General features: G+C 35.1%; 1 protein-coding gene across 5 annotated transcripts in view; it reads right to left on the reverse strand.

Moving 5' to 3' along the window:
* The window catches only part of C31H8orf34 (chromosome 31 C8orf34 homolog), a 392,833-nt gene that overhangs the window by 24,782 nt on the left and 343,131 nt on the right, over nt 1-24,920 (reverse strand). For 2 of the 5 annotated variants that reach the window (XM_087420472.1, XM_087420470.1), the window contains 2 exons: nt 18,335-18,382; nt 5,993-6,086 (listed from right to left, as the gene is read on the reverse strand). In XM_087420472.1, coding sequence (XP_087276598.1) covers nt 5,993-6,086; nt 18,335-18,382 — 142 coding nt within the window. Of the gene's footprint in view, nt 1-5,992; nt 6,087-18,322; nt 18,383-24,920 lie in introns of all 5 variants that reach the window. The other 3 variants (XM_087420473.1, XM_087420471.1, XM_087420474.1) reach the window with 2 other exon arrangements.

Genomic DNA, 24,920 nt, shown 5'->3' on the forward strand with positions numbered 1-24,920 from the left:
AAATTTTTCCAAACTAAAAAGGATATTGTTTACAGAATAAAACATTAATGTGGGTCTTGTGCCATGATTTTGTAAGAGATAAGTAAATTCGCATGTTGAAATTTTAAAATTAGCATTAACACTAAAATATATTGGGAAGGAAAGGACATTGAAATATAACATACTATCAAGTTACATGATGTTACTATCAAAATTAGTACTAAGTGTTTGAGCAAAGTTGCCAACTTGAACCTTTTAACATTAACTTCTGGTAATTCAAAATATATTTAATTTTTTGAAGCAGCAATCCAGTGTTACCTTTTCCTAGGTTCTAAGAATTTTCATTATAGTTTAAATTCAGCTTTGCTAACATTTTAAAACAGTCTATAAATGTTTTAAAATGTTAATAAACTCAAATATACAGTTTTAGTTTCATCTTTATAAATGTTTCTATGAGGGGCAATCAGAATTTTTAGGTTAATACAACCATCTAAATATAAATATAGAATTAAATAGAATCCATTTTTGTTTTAATTCTTTTTTTTTTTTTTGCTGGCAAAATTATCAAGGAATATTTGTTTAATATTTATCTATCTTCTAGAAAAAGTAATATTTTAATTTGTTCAATCAATCAATTATTCAACAAATATTCATAGAGCCCCTATCATGTATAAGGTCACACTGTATACATATTTAAGTTAGAGACACTCTTTTTGCTGCAAATTTTAATAAAATGTATTTGTCCATATCCCATATTATATGCATAATAGACTGAAAATATCTGAGTTTTACTTCGATTATTAAAGACTCTCAAAGCTTATAATATAATTTTATTATATTAATTATAAACTATACTTACACAACATTTTGCAAAGTATATTTACACATATCATCCTGTTTGATCTTCATTCAAATCCCAGGAATTTAGTGCCAGTTAAGAAGTACTTTTGCCTCATCTTTTATTTCATACCTTAGGTTTTTGTAATAAATGAAGTATTTGGGCTTATTTACACCATCACATTTTGCATCTGCTATTTGGCATATTTTTCTTTCTTTTTTTCCCTTTTCCTGTTTTCTCTTGGAAACAGGAAATTTTAATCTGTAATTATTAAGGGCTGCCAACACGTTTACCAATTTTTTTGCTCATCTTTGTTTCTTTCATACTTGACCATTCTCCTGGACTCATTTTTCTGTTGAAATATATGCTGAAGTAGTTCTTTCAGTAACATTCTAAGAATGATAATCACTCATACATGGTAGTTTATCTGGGCACAGGATTTCCTCTCAACTCATAGAAGATACGTAGTCTCAATTGACGAGAATTCTCCTGTAAGTGTAACTTTATTATTTTATATGACATATACTTTTTCTGGTATATACATGTTTTTAAGGTTTTCTCTCTTTGTGATATTTCGTACTTATACAATATGGATAATAATATACATAGTGTTTGCTATGTTTCTCAATTGGAGGATTGAAACTTTGCTTATCTTCCTCTCTCTATTTTCTCTCTTTCTGGAGCTTGTAATATATATTTTATATACATATATGTATTTTATATACATATGTATCATGTTTCCTAACCTATAGTTGAAATTTTTCATATCTTTATTGCTTTCTGTCTGACTTTCTCAGACCCATTTTTCATTTCTCTAATTATCCCTTCAGATTTTTTAATGAGACATTTAACACACTGAATTTTTAGCTTCAGCTACTATTTTTTTACTTGTAGACTTCTTTGATCATCTTTTAATATGTTTGTCTTTTTCCTCACTCTCTTCTTTTTTCAGTGTGGTTTCTTTTCCTCCCTTATATCTTTAAACATTTTGAATATATTTTTAATGTAATCTCTTTCTGATTATCCTATCACTTTCAATTCTGGTCATGCTAATTCTACTGTTCCTGGTATCTGCTGACTCTCCCTTGTACTGTTGTATCTTTTCACGCAATTTGTACATTTTGTCTGAGAGTTCATCTTCAGCAGGAGTTGACTTTTAAATTTTGGGAGTTGCAAGTGCCTCAGTTCTTGCATTTACATATGAAAGGATCCTATGAATGTTAATGATGCTGGCCAATTTTTTATTATAATTTTGGGTCCCTAACAATATAGGTAAAGTTTGGACCCAACAGCCCTAAGTACAGAACTGAGAGTTTGATTTCAGATGAATAACTTCATGTTTTTCATCCAAAGCCTAGAATAGATAGCAAATTTCCCTGCTATTTTCCACAGCTGGAGAGTACAGGTGTTTTGTTTCCCTTTACATACGTGGCAGTTTCTCCAGGTGTCAGGCTGCCTACAATACCGTCATATCAGCCCCCGTGCCTTGTGCAGACCCAGGGCCAAATTACCAGTTGTTAGATACATTAAGACCTCAGAGCCCAGGGCTCAAGACCTCATTCCAAATCTGAAGTTTCAATGAGTCACTGTAGCGTAAGCTCCCACTTAGTCTGGCTCTTATTTATTTGGGGCATCTCCGTTGTTTTGTTTGGTTGGTTTGGTTTTTTGTTTGTTTGCTTGTTTTTAGCTTGGTTATTCACATTTTAAAAATCCAAAATGTAGTTAGAGGGTGCTGGCTAGTTTGACTGTAGCTGTTTGATGACTTTGCATCTTTGTAGATGCTGAACCTACTAACTAGAGGACCTGTCCCTCAATTTTATTCCACGTTTATTCCTTTCAATTTCAGCCTTCTTTCTTCTCCGTCCTCACATTTTATAACCAAACTTCACTTCCAGATGGGAAAAGCAGCCTAGAGAAACAAAGTCCAAAGTCAAACAATACTATGGAGACAATTCTGAAAACCCAGCTCTATTCATTGGGCTTTTCATTGCAATAGTTCTCAATCTGTAGAATAAGCAAAGATCACCTGAGGAGTTTATTAGAAATATAGAATTCAGGGTCCCATGCACCGAGATTCTGATTCAATAGGTCTTAAGTAGAATTCAGGAATATGAGTATCAAACAAGTACCCCAGTAGATTCCAATATCTGTGATTTAAGTTATTTAGTGACTTTATACCATAATCTAAAAGATTAAAAACATACTCCTGACATGAGTTTTTTAAACTTGTAATTTATACTTTTAAACTAAAAGCAGAGTAAAGAAAAAAATCTACTTAATTAAAGGTTTGCTTATCTTGTTTATAATAAAAGTTTTTAAAGCCTCCCATTTAATTATTTTAGACACCTATTCCTAAAAGGTGCTCTTTTATAAAACTTATTTGAAGTAAATCTTATTTTAAAATGACGCAATAAGAAATACGCATCACTACAAAGATTCTGACATTATTTGGAAACTTCCCGCCATGATAATTTTGTCTCAGGAGAAATTGGAAAATTCCATAAAATTACCTGGGTATAATTTATAGAAAGCTGAATCAAGAAACAGGTGTTACCAGTGGAATGATGAATCTTGTCCTTTTCCTCACTCACAAATTTCTAACATATGAACCTCTAGACTGTAAATCACATGCTTAAATGATTTTTACACAGACTGTAAATGACATAGATTTATGTCATTTATTTCCTTTCATTGAAAAAATAAAGAGGTAGATGATCTATACGTATCTTGCCAGCTGTTCCACAAACCACATGCATTTAATACAAGTATCAATGGAGAAGCCATTGCCTCAATGGCTCCACCTCACACCTGTCCCAGCACCTGAATGTTGGATGCTGCTCTTGAGAAGTATTTGCATCTCTATGCTATGAGCTTGGCTACAATGCTGGCTAGCATTCCATTTCCAGATGGCTCCTATTACCACCTAATTATTTTTAAACTCTGATTTTATTTCAAACAGTTTACCATTGTCAAGGATCACCTCCAAGTACAACATTGCTGAAATCAAATATTTTTGATTCTAGGTCCATGGTTAAGAGGGTTCATGAATGCCCTTTTTTAGAGTGATTGATAGACCATATTGCAAAATCCATGGCTAAACTATAAATCCAATACTAAAATTTGAATAAAACTAGAAATAATTTTTATGACAATTATTCATTCACAATTATTATTTGTTTTAAATTTCCAATTGTCCTAATAAACAAGCTAGAAAGTACCAAAGAAATCTATTCTTTCATTCCTTCATTTATTAATTCTTCTTGCACCTATTGAGGTCTTATGTACCTCAGTAAGATGAAGAAAACAGATTCCTTCTCACAAAGAATTTGCTCCCTAGTAGAAGAGAAGATAATTACAACTTATTATTAAAGTCTTGTGAAAGTATATGCAGAAAGGCAATATGATTAGATGTCAAGGGTTGAAGAAATTTCTGGGGATTTTTATCTCCTTTGCATTATTGAGCTGTTTTCCAGACTTAATACTGATTGGAGATACAAGGATTTTAAGGAAAGGAAATAAGTCTGAATTTAGACTTGGATTAAATATGCTATTTTGATCAATTCTTTTCTTGCTTGTAAGTTTTAATTCATCGTAAGTTACGGCATATTCATAGAATTAACACACTGTGCTTCTTTTAAGGATGTTGTTTACCTGGTCTTGCCCATTTTGGGCCTCTGTGTGTTGAATCTAACAATCAGAGTAAAACTAGTCCAATTACATGTATTGTCTTTGTACAATACACACATGCACATTAGCTTGAAGGAGTTTTTTTTTTTAACACAAAACTTATGAAGGCCTCAAAAGAATTTGGTGAAAATTATCAAATCCAAACTCTAGAACAAGAGCTTATATATACTTAAATGTGTGGAGAACGGGGGGAGGCGGGGTGGAGAGGTATTATGTTTACATCTGTTTTCATAAAAGTCCTGGGCCACTATTAATTCTTTCAGATTCGGGGGATTCCCTTCTTTGTATCCCATGCTGCTCTTTTCCTCGACCATTTTACTTAGGATCCCTTGCTTTAAAGATCTTCCAAAATACTCTCTTTATTTTTGTACTTGATTAAAGAACAGTCTGCTTTATGCGTCTTCATCAGTTGTTTTCTGTAGAAGGTGTTTCCCTCCAATAGAATCTGGGAAATGTCACCGTGTTAATCCCTGTATTTCTGAATCTGCCAGCTGAGCGACACTTGGGCTCTATGCCTCCTCCTCTCACCTGAGCACTCTGCCTCTCAGGACCCTCTCCTGGCTGGTCACATAAGCCTGCAGCTGTAGAAGTGAGATAAGAATATTTTAAAATGCCTTTTCACCTGGAAGAGTAGTTTTCTGGATCCCTCTGGGTACAGCATCATAATGCTACCTCTGTAAATATTAGGTATCTCTAGTGACTACGGCTCAGGGGAATTATTAATTAATCATTTCATATCAATTATCACAAGGGCTACGATATCACTTACAATTTTTATTTCCATCTGCAGGCTACCATTGGTAAAAAAAGTAACTTTTGAAATGTTATTATTTTAAAAAGTGATTTTTTTTCTATATAATCCATACACTGATCTCTCATTTAGAGTGCTGAACCCGTAAGTCTGACAATGTCAATAAACTCCTGGAGAGTATGCACCGAGTCATGCCAAATTATAGCAATCCATTCTCTACTGCGATTATAATTCACTGGCTCAAATCAAGAGCTACATATTCTATTTGTCTTAAGTATTATTATATTAGTAATTTGTTTTGTGAACTTAGAACAGTTTCTATATACATAAACGTATTCACTTAACCAATAATGATAATTTCATATATAATAATGAGCTGATCCTAAAATATTTTGAAATTTTTTAATAATCACAAGTTATCACCGATATAAGTCTCCAGTATTTATAGAAGATTCACATTCCAAATGGACATTTTATGTGGTCTTCAGGAAGAATAATTCCTTCTTTTAAGGTACTACGCTTCTTTTCAGAAAGTTAGTTTAAGGGCCTCTGCACCACAACTAAGACATCATTGAATCAGGGTTTATAGACTTGAAGTATAGCTTATCTTTACATGTTCTCCCTAAACAAATCTGAATTTTTTGCAGACGTTGTTTGATGTTCTGAAAGCAATATGCCTTCGTTGTGGATTTCCTTTGGCTAAAACAATTTCTCAATAAACAGCAGTGACTACTCACGTTTATCTTGTTCTGCTTCCACACCTTCACTTTCTGTGTCGCTTGGCAAGATCCACGGTTGATGAACTACTTGCAATTGCTTTAAAGATTCATCCTGCCAAAGAAAAAATTCATTTTGGATTAAAATCTAGACGGATATCATGAATACCAATATGAGTGAACACTTAGGTCTCCATGAATTATATGTCCAAAAACCATAATAAGAATTTCCTCACAACACAGAAGAGCGCTGAGTTTAAATTTATTTTCATGTCAGAGACATGCCACAAATTTTAAAATCATTTTCTTTACATTCTCCTTTTAATAAGATTTAATGTCTTAATAAAAAGAAATACCTATCTAGACTATGTTCCTTCCTGAATTAATATTTTTATGGAAATCTTGGCACTCGTTCTTGGAAATATAATGAAATATTTGATGTAAAATTGCGCAAAATGTGCCTCTTTGACATCGAGGGTTCAAATTCCCTTTAATGAGAACAAAGCTTAGTAGGATTTAGAGAACATTCTCAACCATACCCTTCAGTACTGCTTCACTGCCTCCTTCTTATTATTACTTCCTTATTTTTGTTAATATATTTTTCATATACTTCCTTGCTGCTCTGTGCCTTCTGCCACTGACCTAAAGCAGATTCTCATCATCTCCCATCCTGTCTATAGGAGTAGCCATCTATGAAGTTTTCTAGGATCAAGTTTCACACCCTCCCTATTTTCCCTACCAGTTCGCTGCCAAAGTGAGCTTTTTAAAATGTCGTATGATGTATTCATTACCTTGTTCGTAATCCTTGAGTGGCCTCCTCATTGTTCCCAGGATAAAATCTAAACTCAAGGTCCTTCATGATCCATACTTGTCTAGCCTGCTCTACCACCAATTCCAACCCCATCCCACCTCGACTGACACTTCTACTCCAGCTGTAATTAACTGATAGCTCCTTAATTTCATCATTCTGTCTGATCTGCCAACATGTGTTCACATATTATACTTCCTGCCTACAATGCACTACGTTTATTAATCTGTCTCAAACATTAACACTCCTCCCAAGGCTCAGGTGTCATCTCTATTGCCTTCCCTGATCCTCTAAGACAGAGTTACTTCTCTATTCCTTTATGTGCCTATTGCACTAATATCAATTACTGTGTAATAATTGTTCTTTCATATCTTCCTGCCTCAAAAATAATGTAGAAAGTCTTTGAGAACATGGATAACTTTTTTCACCTATGCGTTTCCAGCATATATTATAGTGCCTGGCAAAAAATAGGTACCAACTTAGTAAGCATTTGTGTAGGAGAAAGTAAGGAAGAAAAAGGAGAGGCTGAAGGGTACTGTAGGGGAGGAAGAAACTTTCCTCCACCCTTCTAGGTTCTTCTGACTGGTCTAAGAATTAAATTGACAAGAGATAGATTAGCAGGATAAAATCAAACAAAGTTTAATAACATTATACATGGGAGACACCCAGGAAAACTGAGTAACTCACCAAAATGGCTGAAGACACCACCTTAAATAGCATTTTCAGCTAAAAACAAAAGAGGATGTTGTGGGTAGTGGTTTGGGACTTCAAAGGGGAAGAAGGAAATTCACATGGAGATGGAAAGCAAATGGGTAAAGAAATGTTTGCTGTGCCACACAGAGACAATGAGACATGACAAGGACTCTGATCTCTGGGCCCTGCTGAGTCTCCGCCACTACATTTAGCCCACATTCTTTGTAGATATCTCTGGTTATGGCTCTGTTCCTGTTACAGGTCATTTACCTAAATTCTTTTAGGCAGTTAAGGAGGAGGTAACAAGAAAAACTTTCTGAGTCTTTTGTTTCTTAAAAATAATTGGCCTAAAATAATCCTTATGTTAAAGAGACACATTTTAGGGTGGCAAATTTTGTTCCTCATCAGTAGAAAGGAAGGAGGAAGAAAGAATGGATACCCTTTAGAAGAAAATATAAATAACAATTTAAAATTTATTGAATCATGATTTGAGAAAATCTTTTCAGACATATTTTGAAAATTAAAGGTATAAAATCAATATGACGTCTCAAGTCACTCTTTTGACCTCTCAGATTCATTCATTATCTTCCCCCTCTTTCAATGATCTTTTTCTCCAACTTGAGATATTTTGCTTTATTTTGTTCAAATACTAACAAGACAAAAATAAAGGCTCATGGGGCCAGCCCCGTAGTTTAGTGGTTAAGTGCACGCTCTCCGCTACTGGCGGCCCGGGTTCGGATCCCGGGTGCGCACTGATGCATCACTTCTCCGGCCATGCTGAGGCCACATCCCACATACAGCAACTGGAAGGATGTGCAGCTATAACATACAACTATCTACTGGGACTTTGGGGGAAAAAAAAAGGAGGAGGATTGGCAATAGATGTTGGCTCAGGTCTGGTCTTCCTCAGCAAAAAGAAGAGGATTGGCATGGATGTTAGCTCAGGGCTGATCTTCCTCACACAAAAATAAATAAATAAAAAATAAAGGCTCATGACCCCTGATCTCTAAGAAACATGACATCATCAAACATTAAATGTCCATTTTGTTTAAAATAATTCCTGTATGAGAGAAACAACCTATCTGCCATCTTTTGATTGTGATGGTTACCTCTAGATATGTTCAGTCCCAATCTAGAGCTTCAAAAAAAGCACAGTTTTCTAGGAGCTTGGGAAGAGGGTTAGGGGTTGAATAGGTGAAGCACAGGGGATACTTTAGGCAAGTGAAACTGTTCTGTATGATATCATAATGGTAAATACAAGATATTAACCACTTGTCAAAACCCATAGAACTTCACACCACAGAGTAAACCTTAATGTATGCAAATGAAAAAAATCAATTAGAAGGTTGAGGCATCCCAGGATGGAAGCAAAATACTAAAAAAGAATCTAAATTCATTAAAGGTGTGTGAAATAACCTTGCTGAAGGGGGTAGGAGAACAAGGTGCTGACCTAAGGAACTTTGAAAATAAGTAGAGTCTGTGAGATCAAAAGCAAAAGGAGGGCCGGCCCCGTGGCTTAGCGGTTAAGTGCGCACACTCCGCTACTGGCGGCCCGGGTTCGGATCCCGGGCGTGCACCAGCACACCGCTTCTCCGGCCATGCTGAGGCCGCGTCCCACATACAGCAACTAGAAGGATGTGCAACTATGACATACAACTATCTACTGAGGCTTTGGGGAAAAAAAGGAGGAGGATTGGCAATAGATGTTAGCTCAGAGCTGGTCTTCCTCAGCAAAAAGAGGAAGATTAGCAGGGATGTTAGCTCAGGGCTGATCTTCCTCACAAAAAAAAAAAAAAAAAAGAAAGCAAAAGGAACTGTACATAAGCACTGTACCCTAGCTGATAAAGTTGTTTCCTGTGGGCATACAAGGTAACAATTCTGAAATAACTATATATATGTTTGGAACTAAACAACGAAGTAAATTGATGGCAGATGGTAGAATTCAAGTTTCTCACTGTTAAAGTGGGAGTTTACAGACAAGCAATGCTAGAATGATCCACATGTAATGTATTCAAGTTGGAGACATCAGTATGAACTCAGGTTTAGCTTACTATATATACAGATGGCTACATATAGAAATAGTTATAGATATTTACATATACATAGGTTACCATTCACACATATATCTCCTTACTCTGGCAGCTGAGAGGACTTAGATACAATGATACCCCAATAGCAATGAACACAATGACGACTCAGATCTTGGTTTCTAACACCATTTTTCAATGAAAGAACCAGGATCCTTGGAGAAATGACTCATTCTTGGACTGAGGCAGGAAATATACAAGATAAGCCTGGAGCATCTTATAGTGCCAAAAAGCAAGAAAGTGCTAGCACATACACACAGACACACATAGACGCACACAAAATGATGGGTGTATATCAGAGGGATAAAGGAGCCAATTGAAAAATCTCTCAGTGGCCAAAGCTGGAACAATTTGAGCAACAAAATAAATCAAGTAGAATTAGGTTATTACCCAAAGTATAAAATAAATATCTATGCATCTATTCTGATAAAAATAAAAGAATGGGCAAGAATAGACAAATATGCCATGCAGAAAGATTTCAATAATTTATGTAGCTACTCCATCCTTAAGGAAGTGGACAATAACTTCCCACTCCTTCAGTGTGGGCTGTGTATAGTGACTTTCTTCCAAAGAGTACAATACGGAGAGGGAAAGCAAAAAGAGTAACTTTATAGTGGAGAAACCTGACAAATGCTATCTGAGGCCAGGTGATTAAGGTCAACATCAACAGCAATAATTCCTGTTGATAGCATGTACCCTTGATAGGATGGGATGAAAATGGAATTTTACCTCTATTATTTTCCTCCTAAAAACACATTATCCCAGTCTAGCCATGAGAAAAATATCATACAAATCTCAATTGAGGAACAATCAACAAAATGTCTGACCAATACTCTTCAAAACTCTTACAGTCACAAACACAAGGGAAGTCTGAGAAATGGCCACAAGCAAGAAAAGCCTAAGGAGATATAACTACTAAATATAATGTGTTTATAAGATGGGATCTTGGGACAGTAAAAGGACACTAGGGAAAAACTGAGGAAACTTGAATCAAGTACAGCCTTAGTTACTAATAACATATCAATATTGGTTTATTAATTGTGACAAATGTTTCACGCTAATATAAGGTAATAATAATAGTTGCAACTGGGGGAGAGGTATATAGGAACTCTCTCTATTATCTTTGCAATAATTCTGTAAATCTAAAATTGTTCTAAAATAAAAAGGTTCATTTAAAAAATTGAAATAACAAAACAAGGTTTCAAAAATGATCTTCATCTTTAAAATAAAAAAACTCCTTTAGCACCAGTGACTCTTGAAAATAGTCTGCTAATCAGATTAAAACTTAAATTTTTTTTTTTTTTTGGAAGGAAGACCAGCCCTGAGCTAACATCTGAAGCCAATCCTCCTCTTTTTGCTGAAGAAGATTGGCCCTGGGCTAACATCCGTGCCCATCTTCCTCTACTTTTTATGAGAAGCTGCCACAACATGGCTTGACAAGCGGTGCATTGGTGTGCGCCCGGGATCCTAACCGGCGAACCCCGGGCCGCTGCAGCAGAGCGCATGCACTTAACAGCTACACCACTAGGCTGGCCCCAAAACTTAAATTCGTATCCTACGAGAGAGGTGCTTTGCAGTGAAAAGTCCTGGCCCCAGGTGTCAGGAGTCATAGCTTTTTATCCTGGTCGATCCAGGGCATGTCACTTCCCCTCCTGGGATAGAATGAAGGGGTGAAGGCACTGGATAAGATGATCTCTAGAACTTCACAAATAGTCAACTTCTAGATCTAGATTCCTTTAGCGAGTCAGTAGAATGTGAGAGGCACTAAATGGACTATTGTAAGGGAAGTCAGCAAATAATTAAAGATATTCAATCTTGGAATGTACAATTTAGGTATAAAACAGTGTTCAGTTTTAGGATTTAACTTTTTTTTTTTTTCAAATTTCTCAGTTATTAGATTTGGCTTTGTAGGGCTATACACCAAATAAACAGCATTAATGTAAAAAAATCTTGGATTTAAAATTCCATAACCATATAGAGGACACCAGAAGTTAAATTTCAAAAATTTTCATATAATAGAAAAGGAAATCACATTCCTGCAGCTTTTCAAAAATAGAACATGCAGGCTCTGATGTTAAAAGAAGAAATATGAAAAATGATCTTTGTGGTTTTGTAAGGTAAAATCAAATGGCTAAAGCTCTTCATTTAAAACAGAAAAGTTTAAAGTGATCTTGAAAAAAATATTTTTAATTAAAAAAGTATTTTGGTTATTTAGCTTTTTTGGCCCAAATACTAAAATGGGCTTTCATAAGCGAAGATATGACTAATAAGTCAGTTGTGTTACTTTTTCCCACAATAGTTCAGAATATTAAGCAAGACTACTGACTGGTTTTTGGTTTTAATGGCTTTACTCCTTGAACAGATAAGCAGCATTCAACTATTCTTTGTTTACTGCAAATTACATAAAGTAAAAATGGAACATTAATTTGGTAAAATATGTAGTTTGGGAAGAACTTTAAAATGTTGAGTTGTTGGAATCGTAGAGATAGTACAAATATTACTATTAATAGATCATTTAAATGTTTTACTTTGGTTTTCCCTTGAAATCAGCTAGTGATATAATGCACTTACTTGCTTTATCAATGCTGACAGGCAGTACTATGTACGTGCAAAGCTCAGCCCATCAGACTACTTATAATTCTTTTTGATAGAATCAAGGAACTAAAATCTTGAACATTTTTTAGAACAAGAGCTGACATGTTCCTCTTTGCCAACTTATTCAAAAATTTTTCTACAAGAATATTAAACTGTGTCTGAGTATAGTACAAACTCTTTCATATTCCCAAGAGCAAGTTCTCTGGGCTGCTTTTAGAAGAAATGTCATTCATCCTTTTTCTAAAACACTTTCACCATAAGTATATAAATGTCCAGGGACTAGGAGTAGTGGGAAATAGGGACACATATCATATGGAGAGCAGTTGCTAGCCTTATATCAACATATCACTTTATCTGCTAACAGAATAAGGGCTTTATAAACTCCAGCAATATTGTTATTCCACATGGATAGCTTATTTTTGGATTCTCTAAATGCAATCAGTCAGTGATTTATGTCATATGTGGCCATGGAAGTTCAGTATATTTAAGGAAAAAAATATCTCTTTTGGTCAAATTTTCACCATTGAATACTTTAATTCTGAGGCAATTAACTATTTCTCTCCCTTTGGTTAAGTATGAAAATAATGCACAAAGCATCAGCTTCTATCTTTCAAGAAGGATTAATCATTTTTATTTTAAAAGATTTCTGAAGCATGTTGCATATGTGGGAGATCAAAATTGGCCACCCTGAAATATATCTCTTTACCTTGATTATTTTCTCTGATGGACATTTGACCTCCCCCAAACTGCCTAAATAATTTAACATAGAAGGCCTGTTTCAGGAAGAAGTTACTATCATATGATGGCTATAATAAAATGTAAAATAGTTGTTACAATAGGAAAGGCACCAACAAGCCTATCTTATCAAAAATTCTGTCTCTCCCAGACCACATTCTCTAGGTGGCCCTGTGAAGAGTTGCCAGACAAACATTTACATTTATAAAGGAAATCTCCATTTGTAGAGGTATCTCCCTCTCTGTATTAGGAAGAGGGGGGATGGCCTTATCTGTGGAAACTCTTATCAGTACAGAAGGAGAGGACTTAAATCTGCATACCCTTGATTACCATAATTTCTGTCTCCCTTCTTTCTCCCTCCTCACCCCCAACATCCTCCTTTGTCTTTAGCTGAAGATGGTATTTAAGATGAGAATCTCCACTATTGTGTTGAGAAACTCAGTTTCCCTGGTTTCTCCCATGTATACATGTTATTAAACTTGGTATTATTTTCTCCTGCTAACCTGTCTTTTAATTATTTGGCCAGCCATAAGAACCTTAAGGGAAAGGGCAGAGGGGGATTCTCCCTCTTCCCCAAGACATATAAAGCAAGACAAAATTATACTTCACTCTAAATATATTTAATAGACTGCTTTGAATGACAAAGAATTAAGCCTATACTTCCTTTAAAAATGAAATTCTCTTTGTATAATTTATATACTTAAATTAATAAAGTTTGAAAATACCTTTCTTTTTGTATTTGTTAATGAAATGTCTTGTATTATCAGGCTGAAATTCATAATTTTTTGGTAAGTTATACTTCTATAGCCCATTTCTTTTGAGAATTGTAAAAGGGCAATTAAAACATAGGCAGAGGGAAGTAATAAGTTTGTGAAGCTATAAGTTTGAACTAATAGGATTAGGGAAAAGAAAAGAGAAGGAGTAATAATCAAAAATTAGAAAAATATGGTAGATTGTGAAAAGAATTACAACATAAATGCAAGCTGCTAAAATAAATTTATCTCAGAAATTGGCTACACTTCACTATGCATTGAGATTGCACTCCATTTTATTTCTTAATTCATTCCATTTGCTAGCTTTTCTCTCCAATGAAATTGTAGGATAAAATTGTAAAAGACTTTGAAATGGATGAAAGATTATTGGGTATGGTCAATGAAAAACAAGTCATTTTTCTAGCATATCCTTCCAGTTATCTGATTCTATGGAAGATCTGGGTCTTTCATTGACTTTGAGCTATTTTACAACCACGTAATTCATAGAAATTGATAGTAGTGTAAATAATTCTCGTCCATAAATTGCATCCATTTGAATGCAACTGATTTTTACCCTATGGATATTGATCAGTCTTGCCAGTTTTTGCATCTACAGTATTTATAACTTCATTTCAGTATTTCTTAATTGACTATATATGTGAGGACTTGAATTCTCCTTTTCACTGGAGAATTAATTAATGAGTCAAAAAAAACTTTCACGTGTCCATTTTATATCTGTATGAAGTCATAATTATAACTTAAAAAAATTATTATCCTTTAACAACAAATGTTAATTCTTAACGAATGTCAAAGACAAATTAGGGTTTTCTTGAAGATAATCCTTGTTCCCTAGTTTCTTAAGTGTAATAAAACTATGATACTAAATAAGAGTTATTTCAATTTTTAAAAAGTAAATCCCTCTGATAAAAAGTAAATTATATCTTACTTATTATAAGGAAATGATGTCATGCATTTCCATCAGAAGTGTAGTCAGAACTTCATGACACTAGTGATCACAGAATACAACACAGGAGAAATAAGACAGGTCAAAATTGGCATGAGAAGTGATTCTAAGATATTTTGTAGCATAGAACTGATCCCCTTTCCAGTTCAGATGGCACAGCTGGCAAAACCCAGCTTGACAGATTTGAAAAAGGCCTGCCTACTGCACAGGCTTCTCCTCCTGTCTGACACGCTGAAAGACTGTGAAGCTGCCACTCGACACCTCGCGCTAGTTCACACTCCTCTGGATGTTGCCTCCAGCCTTCACCAGCTAACTTCCTGGAGTTCTGAGGAACTGCTCTAAACTGTTTTTTAAATGTTTTAAAAACCATTAACTTCAGTCTTTAGTTCTTTATAGTTTTTCTCAACCATTTAAGTTGACAATACTTATCTGACGAATACATATTTAAATTAACAAATTTCTCTAAAGATTAGGGGATTTTTAACCAGTACAGTATGCTGCTTCTCAATTATTCATCTGGGAAATGCGCTATTTTAATTGGATTAACTTCTCTGTAAAAGGCATGACAATCCAACTTTGAGTGTATTTGATTTTGATAGTTGTTTTAAATTTTATATGTATTTTAAATGAATGTTAATATTATGATTCTAAAAGCTAAAATTTCTGCAATGTGAAATTATGATTATTCTTACCTGACTCATCAATGCCTTATATGTAACAAATATGTAATTTTTTAAAATCTAACTGTCAGAACCATTTTGAGGATTAGGAAAAGTAGACTATTAAAATATATCTTGTTTTTTTAAGTCAAAAACACAAATCCTATTCTGGAAAAATAATAGATTAAAAAATAGAAAATGTAGTATTTTAACTTTACTTGTAGAGGAGACCATGTCCTCTCTTTAGTTTTGTTTTAGGTCTAAACAGAATTGTCTAATGTCATGTGGTTCTGACTCTGTCTAATTATAAGACTAAATAAAAAAAAAACAGAGACTTTGATCTGCAGAGAGTTGTTCAAACTTTAGCAAGAAATGTTAAATATATTAAAAATGTAAACACTCTGGTTTATTTGAGTTTTAGTGTGCAGTAAATAAAAGCAAATGTTTGCTAGCTCAGTTTTAACTTCAATGTTTCTAACATTTATAAATACTGTTCTTTATTGTTTGCTGATTCTCCTAACATAAAGAAAGAGGGCAAAAGTGAAATAAAAGCACAAGTGAGAAAAAACAAAAAACATCATTTTATGGCACACATTCTTAACATGTTCTCAATGGAGAAGAATTCGAATATATATTTCCTAAGGACCAAATGGATTATTGTCTGCAGAAAGAAACCATCTGTTAAAAAGATAATGGTCCACTAATCAAGATCATACTTATAGTTTTACTATAATGGATGATCATTTGTTTGTTTTAAAAAAGCTAAAATCTAAATATCAGCAATGTTAAATAAAAACACTATGTGATACTGAACCCCTAAAAAATGGCAAGGCTTATATGTAGTTTGCACATACTTGTAAATTCAAACTGCAAGTCAGTAATGAATCCTATAAGCTAGAGAGATTTTATACGCCCAATCAACCAAAAATATTATTCTTGAGAGTAAATGAATAAAAAAAAACCTCATAAATTTATTAATAAAGGTTTTCTCTTTACCTATATTATACACAATTGGGGATTTTCCATGATGTACCCAGTTATTCTCTAGAAATAACATTGAAAAGAACGTGTCAGGACATTGCTTCTCAAATGTCAGGGTATTTATGAATCACATCAGGATCTTGTTAGAATGGAGATTTTGATTTTTGGATATGGTGTGATTTTGCCTTTCTTACAAGCCCCCAGGTGATGCCGGAAGTTGCTAGTCAGAGGACAACACTAAGGAGCCATGTCCTGCCAGCACCTCCAATGAAAAGGCACATATTCTCAACCTTCTCATTACATTAAGAATTTACAACTGCATAAAACACATACATGTAGATTGCACATTCATGACGGAGAAAATAAAGATCTTTTTCTTGGATAAGAACTACAAAATTAGAATAAGACATTTTAAAAGTTCTATCATCTGGGGCTGGCCCGGTGGGGCAAGTGGTTAAGTGCGCGCGCTCCACTGCGGCGGCCTGGGGTTCACCGGTTCGGATCCCCGGGGGTGCACCATCGCACCACTTGACGAGCCATGCTGTGGCAAAGTCCCATATAAAGTGGAGGAAGATGGGCATGAATGTTAGCCCAGGGCCAGTCCTCCTCAGCAAAAAGAGGAGGATTGGCAGATGTTAGCTCAGGGCTGATCTTCCTCACAAAAAAAAAAAAGTTCTATCATCTGTATGCAGCCCATTTCCTGTACCAGCACCTCAGTGCTCCCCTTCCTTCACGGTGCTAGACCTCAATAGGACACATGACAAGGGGCATCAGGCACCCTTCTTGTGGAGGTGGCCCATCACCCCCAGTCCTACCACCAAGTGGAGAATGCTGAGCCAAAACCTTGAGCAAACACAGAATCCTAAAGGGAAATTCTATTGGTGTGCACATTGAAAAGTGTCTGCCTCTCCTTGGCAACATTAATTGCTTTAATGTATTCTACTCAATTTCTGCATCAAATTCATTAAATTGAAATTTAAAGGTGGTGCTCCAGCCTGCCAATATTTTGCCCCATATATTTTGATTTTTCTAACCTGAACTCAGAAAATCTACCCAGTTATGTCTTTTCCTTCCTTTTGTTATTCCTTCTCCATGTGCCTTTGGCAAAACTTCAACCACCCCCCCAAAAGGGCACAAACCAGAGATATTAGTGACTTAATGGGTGCTATACACTCTGATTTTTCTGTCCAGGTGATACTTGGAAGCGAGTGTGGGTTGAAGTATGGGTACGCTGTTCTGAATAAATGTATGGACTACATAGCACATTCAGTAGGCCCCTCAAAATGGGTTTTGAATGGATTCATGCAGGCAAGAATAAAATATTTGGAGAAACGGATTCTGTCTTGCTGAGAAGCAATATTCAAACTAAATATTTAGTTCTTCTATGATATCATCACCAAACTGTTTCCCAGTTCCCTTCACCTGCAACAGATTCAGATGGCTAATTTAGTGACCACTGTGGTTTGGCTTCAGGTCAAGTTTTATGGATTCTATCCACTGGTTTATCTGAAAGTTGCCAAATACCATTTGCAGACAGCCCAAAGACACATCCTGTGACACAGCACACCCTTGGATATCTCCAAAATAAATCCAGAAGTCTAAACGATTTTTCAACAAAAATCTACCATTCATTTTAATTGTCAAGATAGTACTTTGCTTAATGGCTTGCACAAATAATGTCCTTGATGAGCATTTGCCACATGAATGAATGCCAATTTGGTATAGATTGTTCTTTCCATGAGAGCAATGATCATGCCTTATTACTTTGTGCATGGCCAATATAAAACATGTGTTTCCCATTTATTAGGATATCAACAAATGTTTGTGAGTGAAAATATATGAGAACTCTAGGTTTATGCAGTTTTACCTTCATTCTCAGGATGAGTGAGTTATTATAGAGTATCTCTCTACCAGTGAGGAACAAAAATCATTTTGATGACATATTATTTATTATCTTGTTTTTGCGGGCATGACCAGTGAATGGGATAGGCCAGGAATCCTAAAGGCAGATGGAGAAAGCCCAATGAGAGCTCCATCCTATATGACAGACTGATTTCAGACTTTGTTACAAGGCTACCTTAAGACTCACTTCTTCCGTGTAGCTTTTCAATGACTGTCCTCCACTGGAGACTTCTCCCTAGAGGCAAAGAGGAAGACAGGTTGAAAAGGTCAGAAGGAGAGGGAAAGAACCGTAGAAGATGGATCAGGGAGAGTAGAGAAACCTGGGCACAACATCAAATCGTTACTATTCCCCCACTCTCTCAGTTGATACTCGTGGGATTATCAGTTTGGCAACTTCTTACTCTGAAGTAGATAACTTTTTTCAAGGCAACAGTATATCTTTTAGGTGGATTTTAGGTCACATAAAGAAATAACCACTTCGAATAGCTAACTAAATCTTAGGACAGAATGCTAAATGGCTAATATAAAATTTTCTATTATTAATTTTATGAATATGTTCTTAAAATTAGATTAAGAAAAAAGTCACTAATTCTGTATTCTGTAAATCTGTGTGAAGACCTAACACACAGACTTAAAAATATTTTATGGAAAGGGTACAGGTGATTAACCTGCCCTTTTCCAAATGTTTATGTCCAGTCTTTCTCATCTTCCTTGTATATTATTAGTAAATTCTCCATTATTTGTGTCTTTTACTAACATTTCACTGAGTGCTAGTAATCATTGAGATTTAAATCATTGAAATTTAAAACATGAAATTAAACATATATCCCAAACTCATCTAAAGACTGGTGAATCAAAAGTGTCAAACAACTTGTTAGTTTGGATAAGTTATATTTTTATACTACATGGCCAGAGACATTTGGAAATAAATTCTGAGATATCATGAAATGATAAATTCCAGAACACATGTGTTTAAAAGATAACTAAATAAGTGTAAATACAGCTTGTAACGGTTTCTAACTTTTCAAGGATCCTCTTTTTTTAACTTTTCAAAGGCCCTCACATATATTATCTCATTTGATTGTTTTTTCACTACAACTTAAGAGCAACACATCCTCAGGTCAATCTGATACATAAAGAAATTAAAGCCAGGAGAGGCCGAGTGAAGCGCTCACAGTCAAGGAGCCAGGCAAACCACGGCTGGGACTGGATTCAACTCTGACACTCTTCTACCTTGCTGAAATGAAAATTTTAAAACATAAAAAATTAAATTTAGGGGCCGGCCCCACGGCTTAGCGGTTAAGTGCATGCACTCCGCTACTGGCGGCCTGGGGTTCAGATCTCCCATGCGCACCGACACACCACTTGTCAGGCCATGCTGAGGGGGCGTCCCACATACAGCAACTAGAAGGATGTGCAACTATGACGTACAACTATCTACTGGGGCTTTGGGGAAAACAAAGGAGGAGGATTGGCAATCGATGTTAGCTCAGGGCTGATCTTCCTCACAAAAAGAAAAAAAAAATTAAATTTACTTTATGTAAAAAAAAATTGTGATGTATACTGCAAAGTACTTTGAGGAGGTTAAAAAAAAGTATGCTTATTTCAAAACAAAAGTTAAGCTAGGAATAAAGTGTTGGTATTCCTAAAAGATTAGAAATCACAGATGTCGTAATATTTTTTCCCCAATCATGGTTTCCACTAGCAAAAAATTAATATGCTGCAGTTCAAATGTTTCCAAATGCCTCCAGCTTGTGGGATTCTCAATGGATAAGATAATGAAAGAGATAGGATAATTATATTTACTTAAGCTAAAACATAAACTATTAGGAAAAATCAAATCTATATAAATCCTCCAAACTGTCAAGAATTTAACTCAAAGCATACAGAGAAGGCTGGAGACTTTCTTCAGCTAAACTACTTTTTACAGTTGAACTTGCTACACTATCTGCCCTCATTTGGACGACTAGTCTAGAAGGAATGCTGTGGGCTCTTCCAATTTGGCTCTTCTATATGGCAGAACTAGTCTTTGGATGCTAATAATCCTTTCCCCTTCGCCTGGGTTGCTAGGCATAAGAGGATGAAGTGGTGAACTGCTTGTTGTGACACATCTGCTTTCTGGAAGGGCCAGCATCTGGGGCCTTCCCGGCTGGCCTCTGCACATCTGAGGGCTAACAGTGAGATGCTGCAGAGCAGTCCCTGGGTGCTCACCAAAGAGGGTGATTTGTTTCCTTGGAGCTAGAATGCAATGGTTTTCCCAATTTGTCTGGACATTTGCAGTCTTATGCTAAGACCTCGTGATGATTAAGGGTTTTCTCCGTGGTTGGCTATAACTAAAGCACTCTGTGCGCTACTAAGGTTTCTTGACAGGTTTGCTTCTTTCCACAGTGCTGAATCTTTTTCAATATCTACACCAAAGAAAATGAGAAACCCTCACAACACCATTTGTTTCAAGGCCACACAGATTGGAGTTTGGCTATAACTGCCATTCATAAATCCCTGACATGGATGGCACTGATGAATTAGGAGTATGAAGTAAAAAACTCTAGGAGGAAAATACAGAGGAAATGAACACTTTGCAGAGAGGAATACAAATGTGGCACAGGGCCAAGTGGACAAAGCAAAGAACAAGATATCAGGATCTCTGAGTCTTAGGGTCAAAAGAGATGGTCCTAATCAAGAGGCTTGATTCAATATGTCTGTCTCAGGTTCCCCATTTCCAACACAGGGCTACGGAAATGCTGACCTTCCCTCCTTCTCCAGTTGGGGGCGCTATGGAAATAAAATCCCTTCCAAAGTACCAAGCTATCAACTTTAGTCATTCCTTTCTTAGTTTTAAAGACTCAGCATTTTAAATATCAAGTCATTCTAACAACATAATATTTTGGTAATCACCTGGAAATGAATCAAAAATACCCAAATGCAATTTCCCTTGAAAAACAAAGAGAAGAAAGGGGACACAAGGGAGGCAGACAAGGGCGTGTGAAGGAGGGAAAGGGCAGAATACATGGAAACTATGCCTTAAAAAAAAGGAAGAAAAGGTATTTCCTGAAATGTGGTTTCACTTATGAATCTTAATATAACCACAGTTGAGATAAAAATGTTTTAAATGAGGATTACAAAATATGGTATAAATTCAGAAAAAGAAAAAAAAAGAGGCTGATACGATGACTGCGTGACATATGACATGGGATCGTGGCTGTTAGAGATGAAGGCTGTAGTCGCTCCCCTACTTATTTTCCAGTTAAGGAAACATTCTCGGTGAAATGGAATACCCTGGAGAGAGAGCTAGGACTAGACCCACACTCTCTTGAATCCACTGCCATTTTTCACTATCCCATTCTTCTCTTGTTTCAATAAGTACTTTTTATTCACCTTTTACTAATCCTCAGACAAAATGCATACAGAATTGCGCTTACACGTAGAGTACATTTATTCATAAACATTTTGTGTCTAAAACTTCTAACTTCCTTCAAAGAAAGTTCCGTGAGAGCCCTACTTCCACCAGAATGATCTTCCTTCCCACAAAACTGAACAATAATCCTAACACACAAAACACTCTCTAAGGAAGTACCTGATGTATTTAGAACCCATAGAAGAACAAGAGCTTAGTATGAATGGCCAGGGCATTTCCAAACCCAAGGGATCCATAAAATGTCACCCATTGTTTATTCCACAAGCATTTGTTAAGCACCTATTGTGTGCCACATACTATGCTAGGTATGGGAACAAAGAAGTGAACAAGAACTAATCTCTAGCATAAAAAGTTGACCTTGAGAAAACAGATATACAAGTTATTAGACTATAGAGCAAGATTACTTGATATAGGTAAGCCCAAGGTTTCATGGAAAAAAATAGGAGGAAAAGGCACCTAGCATTTCATTTATTTAACAAGCATGAATTGAGAACTCTCACGTGCTGGGAACTGTTGTAGCCACTGGATACACAAAGATTTCATTGAAGGGCTCAGACACAATAGAGCAAATAAATGAAACCACAAGTATTACAATGAAGGGCACAATTAAACCATGCACTGAAATGTGTACTGTACTTTTAGATGTAGAGATATCAACATCATGTGTCACTTCCTAATTTTATACTATAATTTCCTATGATATAGCTGCTAATACGATGGTTATACATTGTGTTTTCTAATTGCATTATTATACAGGGTTACTGAATTGGTGACAGATGATGGAGAGATTGCATTTCAGCTTTCCAAACTCTGGGAAACTCTATAGGCAGCAACTACTACTGATGTCCAAGTAACAGGCAGATAAATTACCAATTAGTTGAAAACTGGGTGCAATATTTTAGAAACTCAGACATTTTCAGAAAGCTCAACAGTCTTTCAAATAATTGACCTAGTCAATAAATTAATAGTTATGAATGTTTTCAGACTTACTTATATAAATAGATGCTGTTTCTGTTTAATTGGCCACAATGCCTTTGCATACTAAGTTAAAATTTTTCTTCTGAAAGTTTGTCCACAATCTTATCAACAAATATAGCACCATTGCAGACCACCTCTCTCTGAAAATGACAACTTTGTCCCACAGAGAAGATGCTCGACTGCTTCAGCATTGCTAAGGGCTAAAAAGACAGTGGCATTTTAAGATAAGTTGTCATGAGTCACTCTGCTTCCAATTTCCACTTTGCTACAGGTTGTGTCTGCACCAGGAATCAGCAACCTAAGGTGTGATCAGAAGCCAGATTTATCCCCTCAGAAGGGATGAATAATAGGCAATCCCTAAGCACATAAACAGCTTCTAAGTTAAAATGAAAACAATTTACATTTTTCTTCCAATTTTTTCATGTTAAGCTAAATAGTTCATTAGTGGTAATGCTCGTGTCTTACAGACTTACTTTAAAAGAATGAAAAAGGGTAGGGGCAATTATGGGACTAATGACTATTACTAATAATGTTAAATTGTAAATAATTTAAAGCCTTTTAGTATTCCTTGTTATTTTATGAAAAGTGACTATTCAGTTGCAAAAAAAAAAAAAAAAGCATTTTTTTTTTCTTTCCTTTCCTTCAATCCCATGTAAAAAATGTGGAAGGGCAAAGCCAGTAATGAGAGGCTCCCCGTTTGGGAGAGTGGTGACTCTTATCAGTGGATGTCAGACAAGAGAAGGGACAGGGTGAGAGGGTGGGGCTGTGAGAATTGATGGCTAGTGTTAATGATTTTTAATTTCATTGACTTAAAGAACAGGCTGAGATACATATTATTGGTCAATTGACTTTAGAAAAATCCATTTGACCTTGAACTACTCATTGTACTAGTCATGTGTGTCTTCTCTACGTGTTGATTAATTTATCACATCAATGATTAATATCATCTCACTTATCACATACAAAGAAGAGTATTCATTCATTCTTTCTAAAATGGTTTAATGAGCCAACACAGCAAATTTTCAGCCATTAGATCTTGGAAAGTCACAACTTTTATTAAAAATAAAAACTGTTTTTATTAATTTTTGCTTCCTGGTACAGAGCCTGGCAATATAGAAGAAAAGTAAATGCTTGAAGAACGAATGAATGAATAAACAAACAAACAATCTGTAGATCTTAGCTGGATCTAGATCCACACAGAGCCTATACAAATCACAAAGTTTATAAATAGTGGGATATAAGAGCTAAATCACTTTTAAAATCAGTAAGTAGATATTATTACTGAATGTTTGTGCAATAAACCCACTGAAGAAATTGCTATGTATTAGTAAGTACATTTTTATTATTTTTTGGTAATCTAGTGCTATGCGTGATTATTTTCACAATACAGAAATATTCAAAAATGGTCTTTTAAAAAATATGAGACATAGACTTCAGTAAAGAGTTAGAAGTTCTTTTTTTGATTTCAGAAATAAAGACTAAAATACAACGAACATAAGAAGAAACAGACACAACAGATGATGCCTTAAGAGAAATAGAAGATGAATAAGAGGGAAATTTTTAAAGTCAAAAAGAAATTAATAAAAGAGACTTTTAAAAAAGAATTTTAGGAAAAGTGACAAATATTGAAGATAAGCAGAGAAGGCAAAATATATGGGTAATAGGAGTCCTTAAGGGAGAAAATAAAAGAAATGAAACAGAATAATACAAAAACTTAGAATTCAAGAAAATTTTCCTAAAATAATAATAAAAAAAGAAATTATGTACTGCAATGCACACTTGACAATGGTGAGTCGGAATGACTACCACAAGACATATTCTAGATATGATACATTCAAGATATAACATATTTTAAAGAAAAAGAAAAGTCCTTTGGGCATCTAGAAAAACAAATCATGACTTTTAAGAAGAAAATATTTAGATTATCATCAGACTTCAACAGCAGTGACTTATGCCGGTAGAAAAATGAAATAATATATTTAAGATACTAAAGAAAAGAAAATGTAAGCCCAACAATCTAGTAGAGAACAAGCTTCAGAAAACCAAAATGCCAAGATCTAAGAATTGATGGTGAGCATTAATTATAGAATGACCAGTACTAAGACCACATGACAACTGAAAAGGAGAGAATATAGTATGATATTATGCAATGACTATATACTTTGACAATGCAGATTTTGTACAACTATTAAATAATTGGGAGACAATAGGGAAAGCATATGTAATTTTTTTGTTTGTTTTCAGTATTCATATTGGTAGATAGATTGGTATTTTTACCCTGAGACTGCTGTGTGTAATATGGAATAAAACAAATCAGTTATTATGGAATATTCTAATTTCAATATTACCTTTATCATTGAGAACCAGAATTGTTGGTATG

This window comes from Ceratotherium simum, chromosome 31, assembly GCF_057802395.1.
Source record: "Ceratotherium simum simum isolate JZ-2026a chromosome 31, ASM5780239v1, whole genome shotgun sequence".
In the NCBI taxonomy this organism is placed as follows: Eukaryota; Metazoa; Chordata; class Mammalia; order Perissodactyla; family Rhinocerotidae; genus Ceratotherium; species Ceratotherium simum.